This window comes from Calonectris borealis, chromosome 14, assembly GCF_964195595.1.
Source record: "Calonectris borealis chromosome 14, bCalBor7.hap1.2, whole genome shotgun sequence".
In the NCBI taxonomy this organism is placed as follows: domain Eukaryota; kingdom Metazoa; phylum Chordata; class Aves; order Procellariiformes; family Procellariidae; genus Calonectris; species Calonectris borealis.
Window position 1 is genome coordinate 5,587,739 of NC_134325.1, and position 15,272 is coordinate 5,603,010.

General features: G+C 38.7%; 2 protein-coding genes across 4 annotated transcripts in view; one reads left to right on the forward strand and one right to left on the reverse strand.

The window, feature by feature from the left end:
• The window catches only part of SERGEF (secretion regulating guanine nucleotide exchange factor), a 159,211-nt gene that overhangs the window by 140,416 nt on the left and 3,523 nt on the right, over window positions 1-15,272 (forward strand). The window lies entirely within an intron of this gene.
• Window positions 9,438-15,272, reverse strand: part of KCNC1 (potassium voltage-gated channel subfamily C member 1) — a 131,098-nt gene continuing 125,263 nt past the window's right edge. Inside the window, exon 4 of the mRNA XM_075163082.1 lies at window positions 9,438-9,619. Coding sequence (XP_075019183.1) covers window positions 9,438-9,619 — 182 coding nt within the window. The remainder of the gene's footprint in view (window positions 9,620-15,272) is intronic.

The window sequence follows — 15,272 nt, forward strand, 5'->3', positions numbered from 1 at the left end:
CCATGAAAAAATGTGTGCACCTTATTTCTTCTCTCCATTTGTATAGTGTCAGTTTCCCAGTGATGAATCTTTGTCAAATACAGCAATGTGCTACAGTGTTTTCTGAGCTGATTGCATGCATATCTTCTGTTTTGGCATTGTGGAGACTTAAATTACTGTTTAAACTGTGATTTTTAAAATGCTATTTTAATGTTACCACTATACAATAAAATAAGGAAATTACCATGGGGGAAGTATTTAAGCAATGCATAAAGATGCAGATCACCACAATTTTTTCCTTTGGCATGTTTAATTTTCTGTTTCTCCATTTGTATAAATTTTTCCATGAGGTTATGTGAGGCATGTCAATAAAAATCGAGAGCTTTCACAGTAGTTGTTGCTATAGTTACATGGTGCAGCTCTTAGTCTCCTGCACAGAAAGTAACCCACCTGCAATTCCATAAAATCCTTTATTGGCAGAGAAAGATTGAAAGAGACAGTACTGGTGTGCAGATACAGAGCAAATTCTAGGTTGCTCTCATATCCTTGCAGCTAATGCTGCCTTCATGCAGAGGTCTGCAGAAATGCTTTATGGATGAGGACATCATGGAAAGGAGACAAAAGACATCTTTTAGGGGGGGAAAAGGTTCTGGGTGCAGAAAATAGAAGATAAGAAATAAGTACCAAAACGAACTAAAAAGAATCTCAGTTCATAGCATATCTCAGTCCCTCAGAAAAGAGGGACTAAGTTGCCTTTTAAAGCCCCTCCGTACAGACAGAAATGTCACGCTCGCGGAATGCTGCTCTTCTCCTGGCTCCGGAATTCAGTGCTTCTAACTTAATCCTCAGGGTCTGTACAGCACAAATGTTGAAATCAACACTGACTCTTAGGAATAGCTTTTTGTCTCAACAGTTCTGATATGCATTCGGGAACCCTAAAATGCTTTTAACATGGCTTCTCTGTACTGAACTTACTTAACTGAATTCTGCTTTCACGACGTATTTTTTTCTTTTCTCTTTCCTATATGGCCATTAATTTAAGGATTTGGTATGAATTACTGCTATAAACCATAAACTTTTAAAATCTTCCCTGGGATAGACAAATGACCTTGATCTGTAGATAGGGAAACAAAAGCACTGAGGCGCATTTTCCTATGGAATCGCTCTGTAAAGCAGGCCTATAAAAAGTTGTCTTTACCTTCATGATTCCTTTCCTTGAGTTCTTTTTATGACTGAATAAAGTAGGATGGGTTTATTTCATATCAGTCACCATGTGAGAAAGGACAGTTAAGTAAGTGCATGATGTCTCATCTTACGTTAAATTTGAATGTTCATTTTTCAAGTATGTTCTAAATATACAGATGAGCCAAGATTCCGGGACCCAATAACGCCTTCACTGCAGGGTTTTTATTCACTTTTTTCTTAAGTTCCAGACTTACAGAGCAATGTGAATCTAATCCTATGGATGATTAAATAAAACAGAGATTTTTAGAGGTTTTTTCATTATTTATTTTCATTACAAACCATCCAAGGTAAGGTCAGACCATGTAGTAGAGGAGGCGGTGAAAGATATTCCCTGGCCTAAAGAGGTAACAATATAAATAGCTAAAATAGTCAAGATGAGGTGGGAAAACGGAGAAACAGCAGAGTTGGTGAGTAGCCTTTGGCTGGTAATGCAGGCAGCACTCAGAGGCTTAGTTCCCCACTGTCTGCTGCTTCTTGTGATGGTTTCTGCCATTTGTCAGGAGGGAAGGTCTGACCAGATCCCTTCAGAGCTCAGGAGGGAGGATTATATTTTTGCGTTGTGTGGGGTAATTCTCCCTCTATAATGAGAAGTTTTAGAGTCACAGGGCTAAGAGGAGCAAAGTGTTAGTACAGAAACTGATAGCTGGAAATGAAGGAATTAGTCATGACTCAGGTTTTTGCTCTCAGCTACAGTCAAACTTTTTTCCTCCTGGCTTCTTTACTCATTTCAAGGAGAAGCAAGTGGTCCCCTTGCCATTCCCATCAAGGCTGGCTTTCACTGCTTAAATCCTGTTAAGACCTTTGCTGATTACCAGTTGGAGAAGCAGCTTTGAATCCGTCCATGTAGTCAGCCTGAAGGAGAACTAGTTACCTAATCACATAATCAGCTAAGTAATTTTTGCACCTGCTGGGACTTGGGTCTAGCCAGTGCACACTGACATGAGGCTGAACTTGACTTACATTGCCTTGTGGATGAAAAGTTGTGGTCAGTATCATGTTAGTCAAATGAAATCTTCAAAAATAGAATTATGCTTTGGAATGAATACAAAGTTGTCGTTGTTTAATTGTCCTCTGGAGAGCCAAAAAATTTCTCAGTAGCAAAAGCATCCAAAAAGCATCTCTTTTGCAGAGAGAGCAAGAAATATTTCTGCCTATGAGAGCTTTGGGAGCTTTCTAAAACAAACAAAAAACCCCAACCAAATAAAAAACCTCCACAACCTAATTAAAAAAAAGAATGAAGTAAAGTGGTGAGGGAACTGTAGACTAATTAGAAGGATCTCCTAAGAAATTTCTGAAAAGGATAGCCTTTCATGCTGGGAAGTAAACAGTTCCATCAGCAATCTTTCAGCAAGACACATTGGCTAGGAGAGAAGGTGTTGAAAATCAGAGCTCCTGAAATTAATGGAACCATATTTCAACACAGTGATTTAAAGATGGTTCTAAACAATAAAGAGCTACCACTTAGACATAAAAATAATTCCTATTTCCGAAGAAATTACTGAAGTGTAATGTTTTTCTTTCATAGTAATAGGCATTCTCATGCAGAAATTGGGAACAAACCTAATCCATCAGGTAGCTGAATAAACTTATGAAGTCCCCTTTAACTTTAATGATACAGAACTTAACTGCCTTTGAATCAAGACTTTGCTTCTTTTCCTTTCCTATAGTGTATATTTGAACCCACTAGATACCAAAGATGCAGTAAAACTATAACAATAGAGCATGGTGTTTACTGAAGTGGCACCTAACGCAGTGCTGATCATCATGCACTAGAAGGTTTTGTTCAGTGGACAACATTTTGAGTTGTCTGTGTATACATAACATTTTGGAATCTGTATTCTCAAAATTATTTAAAGATTTTGGGGGCACTTTGAAATCTCAGTGGGTTTCTGATTTTGCCTTTGAAGTATCTGATTTTTCAGAAAGCTCAATGTCTTCTGACAACAAGTTTGTAAAGCAGCTCGGTTTGGGCAGCTGGGGCAAGATTTGTCTGCTTTAACTTTAAACTATGTCTGAGCTGGTCAGATATCTGTAGGCAGTGGAGAGGAAGAAATGGGTAAAAGGGTGGTAGAAGGGTTCTTTTGACTTCGGGTATTTGCCTTGGGTGAGATGAACCCCACTCTGAAAGTGCCTGTTTGTCACTTGAGTATGAAATGAATTAGGTGCCTAGGTGAAAGATGGATACGTGCATACATATGTACATACATGTAAGTAGACGCACCATAGATGTTTTGGGCTTAGGCAAATTGAATCCCACTTCCAGAAACTGAGGTACTCCAAATCAATAGTGATCATCTGCAGAGGGATGTGCGCAGAGAAGGAAAGTGTTGTGCGTTGCTACTAATGCAAGGTCCGAAAGCAGGAAATCTGTTAAGCAAAGGGTTCTGCAAAAGATAGCCAGGCCTGAGGTGGGCGTTACTGACTGTGAAGGGTGATGGAGTGAGATGTGAGCAAGTAACGAAGCAGTGGCAAATGGGCAGCACATCTTTCTGTTTCAAAGTTATGTCACTTCACTGTTGAAAACAGTTTTTTACAATTTGGACTTAACTCTCTCTGGCAACAGCCAAGATGCTGGCTGCTTCGTACATCTACCTATGTAGATGCTACTTACGTGTCTCCTCTATTTGCCTACGCAAGATCCATAATTACATGTGTGTTTTCTGTAGAATACATTTCTGCATGTGTGTATATGTACATACAAATATTTTACAAACACAAATGTTAAGTGTAGTATTGCCAGTTGTGTTGTAACTCTTTTTACTCTCTTTTTTTGGACAGTAAATTGATAAAAACTTTGGCTGTGGTCATCCTAAAATACCTTGACCTAGTTGGTTCTTATATCCTTTGTAATATTTTTAAATAAAGATTACGGTCTTTTATTTTTAACCTTTCTGTATCAAGAGATACAGAGACATATGGAGAGTTTTAAAACGCTGATAATCACCAAAAAAAAGGCTCTAATTTAGAGAAAGATAGCGTTTTTAAGTGTTTGAATGATTTGGGAACGAGTCACTTCTGCAAAGTTGATAGGACACTTAAAATTCTTATTCTTGCTTCTTCTATTCCTGGGTATATATAGCTTCCAGAGTCAAGAGAATGGCATTTTGGTTCACCTATGAATAGAGACAGTTCTGTTAGTAAGTGATCTTGAAGAATAAAGATCTCTTGGCTGTACTGTATAACAAATAATTTCATTAGTGGTATTCAGCAGGCTTTAAGTTATCACAAGACCTTTGAAGCAGAGTCAGAGAAAAACAGTTTTGAAGTTATTTAAGGAGACATCTCAACATTGTCAGACTTCGTGTCTTCGTATTTGGCTGTTCTGTTTTCCAGCAGTTTAAAGAATAAATTCAGCTTCTCTCATATTCATATTGCAGATTAGTGAGAACTACTTTGTATAGCATTCATTTGTTTGTATGTTATAAATATAGTCCTGTGGACATGCATGCATATCATGTATTGCTTTTCTTGCTGCAAACTGAAGCTTGCTGTTTCACCAGAAGTTTGGGCTGATTTGGTTTTAGTCTTTTACACTATTTTCTCAGTAATATTATCCATAACTTAAAAGCCTTTCATGCTATTACTTTTTCTTTGGGAGTAACGATAAATATTTGTCATAGTGCCAAATGCGGCCTTAAATTCTAACTAATTCTTTTCTGTCTAGCTTGCTTTCTAGGTTGCTTTCTATAGCTGCTCCTGCTCTGTGATTAGCCTAGTGCTAGCTATAAGATGGAAGAAACTGGCTTTCTGCATGGACACAGGAAAGAACAGTGAGGCCAATGCATGAAGGAGACCCCATATTTCCAGTGTTTCCACTTCCTCCAAAGCGAGGAGAACAACGCTCTTGAATTCTTAATTTGGTCAAATATTCTTTCAGAGATAGAATTGGGTTTTGGGGTTTTTTTCTTTTTTTTTTTTTTTTTTTTGTTTCTTTTATTCTGAAGAATACTTTGTTATCCCAGGTCTCTGGCAAATACAGTCCTTCCAAAATGGTGCCAGATATTCCTGTCTTGATTCCAGCTGGTTTCCTCTTCGCCCTGAGGTTATGCAGAGGATCAGATGGGATAGCACCAAACGGCATCTCAGAGACCCAGCTTGCATTGTCCATTCTGGTCCTCTGAGCTTCTGGAGCTGGCATGGCGCCTCTGAATCCCTCTGCCTATCAGCTGTTCTTCCTGTCACTGTGCCAAAGACATTTTACTTTCCAACCTCAGATCCCTGCACCTGATGCATGAGTGCTGTTTTCACTATGGCTATTTTGCCAGGGTCCAGAAAAATGTACTAGAGCAGAAACTTTCAGAAAACATCTCTGCAGTATTAATTGCAGGAGGTTTTCATCTCAGGACACTCTTTTGTGTTGGCCTTCTTCCAGGGACTGACTTGATACATTCCCTCTACTTAAGGAGCTGCCCCCAATTCAAAATTTAGGTGCATCTTATACTAATGGAGGCAAAGTGATGAGGTGTCCCCAAAATATACCTTGAATCCTATGCAGCAGAGATGTTGTTTGCCTTCGTAATCAGAACAACTCAAGTGGTGTCACTTGGCACCCGGTGGCATCCCAAATTCTGCCTGCATTTCTTTGTTCACTTCTAGGGAAGATTAGGCAAGAGTGGTATGAAGAGTAAGTGTACAGACATCTGACTCAGAGGAGGCTGAAGGTAGAAATGAGAAGGCTGAAGCCATGCTGCAGCAGGGTTATTCCCTGACTAAATGGCCTGAGTTTGTAAAAGGTGTGTTTGTACACCCATATGTACTCCATTCCACTTCAGGGCTAGGGTCTCTCTAGCCCTGTGTCTTGCTTGAAATGCTCAGGTTTTGCCAGCTTAGTATTGAAACTCAACAACTTTTTTATTTTTTACAACAAGAATTATGGGTTTGTAATTAAATAGTTTAGTGAATAAAAGTAAAGAAGAATAGAGTTAAATTTGTCCATACAGATATAAAATGGTAAAAGTTAGCAAGCTGTGCTTTACATCTTGCCCAGAATCTCTGTTCTGCACCAGAAAAGTGTGTCAAAATCTGTTTTTATCTAAGCAAACTAGTCTTTGCTTTTAACAGATATTGATGGCAGAACTCTTCCTTTGCTTAATATCAACAAGCAATTCCTCCAGACTTCACTCAACAGTCATGTATGATTTTGAACTGATGTTTGGAGAAACAGATCCAATCCTGCCTTCTGGGCAGTTCTTTTTTTGAAAAGTTTTGCTTTGATTCACTTCCTGACCGTTTTTAATTCTTATGGTATGATGCTTATTTTTTAATTATACCTGACAAAACCTATTATCCCACTACTTCTTTTATATCCAATATTGACCATTTGCTTATTTTTTTCCAGAACACTTACTAAAATAGAAAATATTGCTCTAAAAGTACAGCTAAAAAAATAGAGGTTATTCCTAAGGTCCTGGTCTTCCTGGCTATTAGTTACCTGGGAAAGGAAAGAAAATTTTTGTCTCCCCTCTGGTAAACATTTGGCTCATTACTTTGCATAAGTTTCTTGACTGGATGCTGTGGCTAAAGTTTCCCATCTTCTCCTAACCCTTAAGAAATGGGAAGAGCTAGAGCACTTGGGTTCTGCTTCACAGTAGACCCTGAAAACCCCCTCTGAAATCAGAGAAATGGCTTAGCCATGTAGATGGAACTGACGGTGCAGCTTGCGGTATTACTTTGCAGATTTTTTGTTTGTTTGTTTGTGTTTTGTTTTGGTGTTTTGTTTGCTTGCTTGCTTGCTTTTGTTTTTTTTTTTTTTTTGTTTTAAGTGTTTTTCTTCAGTATTCAGCTACTGTTTTACCTTGCAATTGAAAGTTAACACAAGCCCAGCCCTGCAGAGCCAACCTCAGGTAAAAACATTGTTTCATCTGCCCCTTTGAGCAAACATGACTTGCCTTTGGTGCACATACTTGAAGTAAACCTCTCTGAGGTCTGTGTTTGAAGTCTGAATTGTGGGATTTTTTTTTCTTCATATTTTGTCACAGCTCTGTGACTCTCTATTTTCTTCTTTGAAAGGGATGCTGTTAGTTCACAGAACTATATTATATGAGATAGAGGGGAATGAAGGTTTTAAGTGGCAGTAATGTTAATGTGGGGATGTTACCAAGTCATTTACTTTTTGCTCTTTTTCTAAGTACTCAAATGACCCAACCACTGTTGTATCTGAGTAGATCTTGAGTTACCCTATTTAGACCCCAATACAGTGGCAAGTATAAGGATCCCTATAACAATAGGCACAAAAACTGAGGCAGACAGACAAGGCACATGACCCATAGGAGTTTTATTAGACGTGCGCTTGCACTACAGTACAGTGTGGTATAGGCACACTTGAACCAGATACAAGTAGGTTAGCTCAAGTACAACAGTTGCAACACAGAGGAAACGTAATCCACAAATCCTGCCCAGAAAGGAGGGTTAGTTCATCCCGAACTCTCTCCAACTACAGCTATGCTATAGCTTGTATCAAGCTAGGTATTTTAAAGCTCTCACAGGTACACATGTACTACAGTGCTGTCACTGTTAAAACTGCACTGTGATGCTTGCAGGGGAGCCATCATCTGAGCCATTGTGTTACGCTAAGATTACAACTTGAAACTTTGCGAAGTAAGGCATCCTAATAATGTCACTGCTGAGTTGCAACTACTTTTGTGCTGAGGCAGTTTGCGTAGCTGTGAGAAAATCTAATAGTTCAATCAGTAAGAAGGAAACTGAGAAACTCAATGACCACTTGTTTCCTTGGTTTTTCTCTTTGCATTTCTAACACGTTAGCTTATGACTTCTGGACTTCACCTCAGATTACTTGTTAAGCATGGGAAAAAAGCCCTCACTTGTTTAATATCAACAAGCAGTTTTTTTAGACTTCACTCAACAGTAATGCACATTCATATCATATGTCTTGAAACTTGACCAAAATGCAGCCTTGCAATTGATAAGGAAAATGAAAGGGGAAAAGTCCAAACTAAAGCCCATTTAAACACAAAGCTATTTTACAGAAGATGTCCATGTGGAAGGTTTACACATTTCACTTCTTGGTTCTGAGTTAGAGAATTGTGTTCAGCAGAAAAGGACACCTTCAGAGATAAACCCCAGAATGCTCGCTTTTGTTCAGTGCAAACAGCCCTTCAGGGGAAGAGAATAGCAGTCAGATAAGAAGAAATTGTAGATAAATGTGACCATATGGAATATCTTTTTACCTTTTGTTGTATCGTAAGTATTTTTTATAAGCTGCCAAGGACTGACAGCCATATATAGCCTGGTCTGCATGATCACCTTAAAACTATGTACTTGTAAATAGACCAATGTATGATACAAAGAGTTGCTTTATAAAACATGTTAAGCACCAAAGCATTTCCAAAATATTCTTTTCCAATCTAGCTGCTCTTTCTTGAGGAGAGGGTTCCTGAGAGCCCAGTGGGGTCTCTTGTTTCTGACTTCAGCCAACGAAGTAGGAGGAAGCACCATTTCACCTGCATGCTGCTGCTCATCTTGCCATCTGTACTTTCTCCTGCTCTATGATTTGCTTAGTGCTTTGAAAGCTACATGTAGTACTGTAATGCAGTTCGAGGCGTTTGTCAGATTCTTGCTTCTGCGTTCATCACTGAATTTTTTTATCATCTATTACTTTTCCTAGGCCTGTGCTGAAGATGGCCTTCAATTCTAGGTCTTGGATGTAATGTTCTAGGTCAGAATGAATCGCAACTGTCCCCTCCTTTTCTTTGTATAATCATTTACATCAGTTTAAAGTGTGTGTAAATTTGAAATGGTAATGCTTTATACCCAGAATACATGGGTGCAAATGGCCATGGCACCATATAGTGGCCATGGGACACTTGAATGACTCGCACCCCTCTAGATGTGCTTTGATATACTGCTTCATCCATTTTATTTTGTGTGGACGACCTCTTACTAAGCACTTAGTATAAGGTATTTTCTGTATGTTCTGTTTCACATCATACAGAGGGTCTTGAGACTGCAGTCTCTGGCTCTGTGATGAGATTATGATTGTCTAGTTCTGGTCATACAACGTTAAAGCCCTGTCACACATTTAATGCCTGTCATTTTGAGAGGCAGGGATGTACGTTCTGAATGAATGTCTCTCTCTGCCATGCCTGATGTTCTGATGGAGCAGACATTAGTACCACGTTCAGAGCCTCAAGACAAATCTCTCCATTAACTAATTTCTGACCGGTGTTTTTGTCATGTACTTAAGAGAGCAAAATTTAAAGATTTTCTTGTCTTCTACAGGTGTAAAAAAAAGCATCTTTAATGCTTAATCCTCTCTGCACTGCAGCTGCTTCATGTATGATATAATCCTCATGTATTGTCAGTGGACCAGATACGTTCAGTCTTGCACAAAGTCGTGAGCCCAGGTTTTGTTCTGTGTTGAGTTGGAGATGCTTTCCTGTTGGGAAGGAATTGACATGTTTGAGTAAAATGAAAAGGAAAACCTTGTGCAGCACCCGTGAGCTTTAGTCATAATAAGTACCATTTGTGTTTCCCTGTGAAAACAGAAATGTGAACAGTTAATCCTTGCAATAGATTTCTCTTCTTGCTACCTAAGCACAACAAAGCAAACATCTCCATCTTACAGGACTTCAGTTTCACCACAGAAACTGTAAAGATGCAGCGGCCCAAGAAATCTGTAGTTGCAAGTATGTTGTTTTTAAATCCTAGGGTATAGTTTTGTGAATTTCTTCCTCATGTTTTTGTCTTCAAAATGGCAATGCATAACTGAGAAGGAAAAAATAAAATCTGTCATAAACTGGCCCGAATGGTAACATAAACCATGGCTTGTTTGATGTAATGTGGAATGATACTTTTAAATAGATGCATATTAATTTGTGCGGTGAGCCATTCAGCTGCTGCTTTGAAGTGCTCTGTGAGAACAGAACAAAATTTCTATTGTCATCGTTTATTAGCAAGATAGCACTACCTCTAGTGAACGGGCTCAGTTACTTGCCTGATGCTTAAAACAGTGCATAGGAAAATGCACAGCATGTTTGTATGAAACTGCTAAGGCTTTTTTTGGTAAGTGCCATTCTTACTGTATCTTTCCCTACTTCTCTGCATTGCTGTATGTTGGACTCCCTCCCCATATCCAGTTTTCAGGCCATGCCAGATGTGCTACGTTGCCCTTCACTACGCAGTCGGAAATTATATTATCATAAACATGATTCTTTCCCCTTCCTGTTTTGTAACTGTCAGCTATTCGTATGCTAGGGAAATGAGGATAGAAAAGATTAGATGTGCTCTGTACTGCTCTTCTGTTTGCCATTCATGGGATAGATACCGATATTGAAGGAGAAACTAGAAATTAGACTTTCCCAAATGAAATTAATTTCAAAGGAGGTGTGTAGCCTTATCGCTCCATTTTACAGTACTCCACATGCCACTGTGGGTCCCTAAGCCATACTAGGCATCTGATACACTCAAGCTGACTTTCTGACTCTCTTCAATAGTTAGTTGCATATTGTAACTAGATATTTTGACAGTTGGCCTTGAGGCCCTGACCCAGTTTGAAGTCCCTGCTGTATTACACAATATACAAGTATAGGCAGAGAGAAGGTCTGACTAGTAGGACAGTGCTTCTGCTGTAAAAAAATAATAATTCACATAAAATATTAGTTTAGAGCACCAGTCAGAGAAGTCCATATCGTGCAGGCTTTTGTTATGAGTAGCTGTTTGAGGCCATTGGAAGTTGTTCTTTCCAGGTACCAGGATGAACCACAGATGCACGACCTGAAGTCATCTGATTTTTCACTTGTGTAAAACTACTGCTGAGGAGGGGAGTGAGTGGTCAAGGTCCGCTGCCTGGGGAGAGCTACTAATGATGTACAAGTGGAGTGAGGACAGATTGTTGACCGGAGGCTAACTTTGAAATCAGCATGTCTTTAGCACCATGACTTTGTACTTAATATCAAAAATGTATGCTGTTTCTTATCTGTATATTGTGTTAGCACTGCAATGCCTGTGATTTTTATCCAGCTTACTCACTGTAAAGTCAGACGTGCATTTCTGAGCATCGGGTCCTGTGCAACTCCAGCAGCAATTGAATGGGCTGCCTGGAGCGCACAACAGCTTGCTCCTTGAAAATGTGGCTGTAAATGTAGCTCCATAATAAAACTGGCACTATATGAATCTCTTAGTTGTTTTCTACTTTTGGAGGTACCGTATAATGTCTTGGGATCATGTAATCTTATATTCCACTTAGCAAACTTTGCCTTTAATAAGATTTTGCAGAATGCTTAGACTTCCCTTTTAGTTACTAATAGGTTTCCATGTTTTTCTGCAGAAAACAATTGGTATCAACCCTGTGTCTTGTATTGTAAAATTGCAAATCTTTTGCGCTAATGACAGAATTGTTGCAAACAAAAATAAGAAAGTTTAGAGGGATATTTCTTTCCTTTTATTTTACGTGACACCCTGGATTGCCAGATGTCCTGAAAAAATAGGAAGACAACTTCACTTGTGTTTTACAACTCCTTGGGAGAAGTATGGTCTAAATCTCCTTCTGTGTAGTGTTACATTGTTCCTTGTGAGGTTTTAAATGCTTTCAAATAATCAAGGGGGGATAGCTGAGACACCTGCATTTTGTTCATGGTCCGGCCCTGATGCTGTTTAAAGACATTTGACTTGCCCTGAGCTGATCTCTTGCCTACTGTAACTTTATCTATAACCACCTGTAGAGTAGCACTAATTTAATGTTAAAAAAATAATAATTTGAGGTGTTGTGGAGTATTGCTAAGAGCAAGGAGCCTGTACAATAGAGCTGTACTAAAACATTTTAACGGATCCTTAACATGGGAAGCTGTCTGATGAATAGCTTGCCTTCAAGATACTTGGATTGTCTTTAAAGCCAACTTCTGTTTGTTTGTGTGGTTGGAAGAGTGGGAGAGGAGAAGCTTTTAAAGATTTCAGTGATAAGCCTCCAGGGCACAGGCTGGTTTAGACGTAGACTGTTTGTAGCCTGAAACTAGGCTGCAGTGATATTTGTAGCTTCCTTGTTTCCAGTTTTCCTTGCTTTACCTTCAGACTGATTGTAATGATGTGGTTTATCATAACCTGTTTTCAGCTGTTTAAAACTGATATGCCTAGGCTAAGACAATCACTTGGTCTCCCTCTATAGTCACCAGAGTGAGATAGACTTGATTTTGACACCAGTGTTTGGATAAGATGAATTGCCTGTTGGAGAGATGTAGATGACTCCCCTGGCTCTTGAGGAAAACTAGAGGATAACGATCTATATCTAAGTTGCTTGATTTTTAGGTGGCTGAAGTTAAGTGCAGTGAATCTCACCCAGAGCATCGTATGTGCTAACATTGATTCTTCTCATCTGAGGAACAGAGTACTCAGCAATGAGGAGCGGCTCTAAGTCCTCTACTTTCCCCAGAATCCTGTCCTCTGTCCAATATACTACAGGTTTATTTTACCTAAAAGTACTTTTCTCCAGTTTAATCAACCTGTGGATTGCAGTTGCCACTTCAGTTACCTTGAAAAAAGCCTAAATAATTATAGCAAATAGAAGCAGGGCAGTAGCCTCTTCTTGTTTTGTGTGACCGAAATAGACAGATTTGTTTCTCCCCACTTCTTGTATATTTAATGTTTGGGAAAAAACCTGCATAGTCTTACTCTAGACTTTCATTAATGTGACTGTGAACTCAAGTGAAATTCCCTTGGGATTATGCTGCATTGCCATGTGAGTTCTGTGCTTTCATTTGTACTTCGAGTATTTATGTTTTAAAAGGGAAAAGGTGAATGCGATGTATTATGCTGTTTCATTTAACCAGTGACATGGAGCAACTTTCCCTCCTCACCTCACCAAACACAAATCATTTGGTTTGAGAACATGCTACGATGCTTGTTTTAAATTTAGTTAGAAGCAATTTGTAGATGTATCACACATCATTCTAATGGTCTTTCATCCCGAGAAGGTCTGGCACAGACATAAAAATTGAATTTTCTCGTGAAAGCATGTAGGGCTGCTAGGGCTGTGTTGAGGTTTTTATCAGCAATAAACTGTGAAGAGAAGCAATCAAAAAGAAAACAAGCAAAAAAAAAAAGGGGGGGGGATGTGGGGGAAGGAAAAAGAATTTAAATGAAATGGTGCCCTTTGTCCAGAGGTTGTCCATTAGTTCCCCTTAATGAAGGCCTCTCTTTAACTCTGCAGATATTCCTTCTATGTCATTTTTTTAATAGGTGCTTCATTATCTTCGATCTTCATTGACTCCAATTTCTGTGCCAGTGATTCACATAGCTGCTTGTTCCCTCCTGGCCAGTGTCACTGCAGCCATTTTGCCCAGCCCTCCTCCAAGTTTTGTTAATGCCTTATTACCAAAAAATGGACTCTGTGTGTTTTCTGCAAATTTTGTTTTCTCTGACACAAATCTAGCACCTGGCTTTTTTTATGTGCAAACCTTTCTCTAAATCTTCTGCAGGCAGATGTGGTATAGTTGCCTTTTATTTTCACAACAATAATTCTCTGCCTTTTAGCTTTCCTGACTTCTGACTTGATGGTGATGAGAATCATTTTTGTGGCCTGTCATTCTGTATCTGTCAGCTGCCCTTTCATCCTTTCAGACTTCTGCCTGGCTCTCCATATAATGTACGAGGCATTTTTGTATAAGACTATTCGAAAATACTAGTTACTCCCTATTTTTCTTTTGCCACTTCTTTTCACTTTTGGCCTATTTCAGTAACCTTGGAACTCACTGGAGTCATGTAGAAAGATCTATCTGGTGGCCTTTCTACTTGCTTGGAGAAGTAAAGTCTGGAAAAGACTCAGTGATCCTTATTTTAGGGATCAATTTTAGGGATTGTCTGGGGGTTTCCTAGCTTGTAAATTTTTCTGTGATGTTTTTTCAAAAGATGTTTGACTAGATACATTTATCAATTTGAGAGGTTAATATCCTACTGCGCTGTTTCTTTGAATATTTATTATGCCATTAATGTTCCATTGAGCAGTTTGTAATGCAAGGTGACCAAAAACTTTCTGGTTTTCTCTCTTGTCCTGATGGGACAGGATGAAAAAAAAAAAAAAAAAAAAGTCCTGTAGTCAAACGTAGTGAGTCTCCATACAAACATGCAAGTTGTACTAATTGCCAGTGGTCTGGTACAATAAGCTTACCACAGTCATCTTATTAATGTAAGTGCACGTTATATTCCTTTCTCATTAAACTTGGAAGTTTTCCCACTCTAAGTAGGCTTATTCTGCAGGTTCCACATATTAACTGTGCAAAAGAATGCCTTTTCTTAGGTGCAGCTGGTTTTCTTTCTTTGAATTTTTTCTCTGAATCATTGTTCTGTGATGTGTCTTTAGTCATGGTTTATGATGTGTTTTTCCTGCTTGTTAATATTTACATAAATATTTTTACCTGGAACCTTAAAAAAAAAAAATCCAATTAACCTCTTGGGTGTTCTGATCTATTGATATTTAAATGGGATATGTTGCACATTTACTTTTTGGTACTTTTCTGCAGCACATGTGTGTGCATTTGTGATATAGGTTGGGCTGTCAATATTGCGCCTGCATAATTGTGAGAAAATCAGGTGCCTTCTAAGATAAGAATAACAGAACTGCTGTATTAGGTGAGATGTATCTAGCCCACTGTGACGTTCTGGTGGCGTTTTGTTGTGTTCATTGCCTTAAAGATTCTCAAGAAAATTAAAGGTCATTGTTTAATTACATCTGACTTCAGTAATGTTTACACTTCATTACAGAAGAGAACTTTAATATACTAATATGTAAAGAAAACAGACGGCAATGAAATGTTACTGGATTTGCAGGAGAGAAAGATGGTCCTGCTACTTTGCAATAATCTGTTTCTTAATTTTGAAAAGTGAAATTATTTTAGAATTATGATTGGGATTGGATTTTGTGAATTTTGGCACTTTTCTTCTCATTATTTGGATTCCAGAATGGTACTTCATGCTGTTAATACCCGCTGCTTTTCAAAAATAACAATGGCATCAGAAACATGATTATAGTGCAGGATGGCTTTCTTTTATATTACAGAAATTCACAGGCGCAGTCTCTGACAGCCAAATAAAGGAAAGAA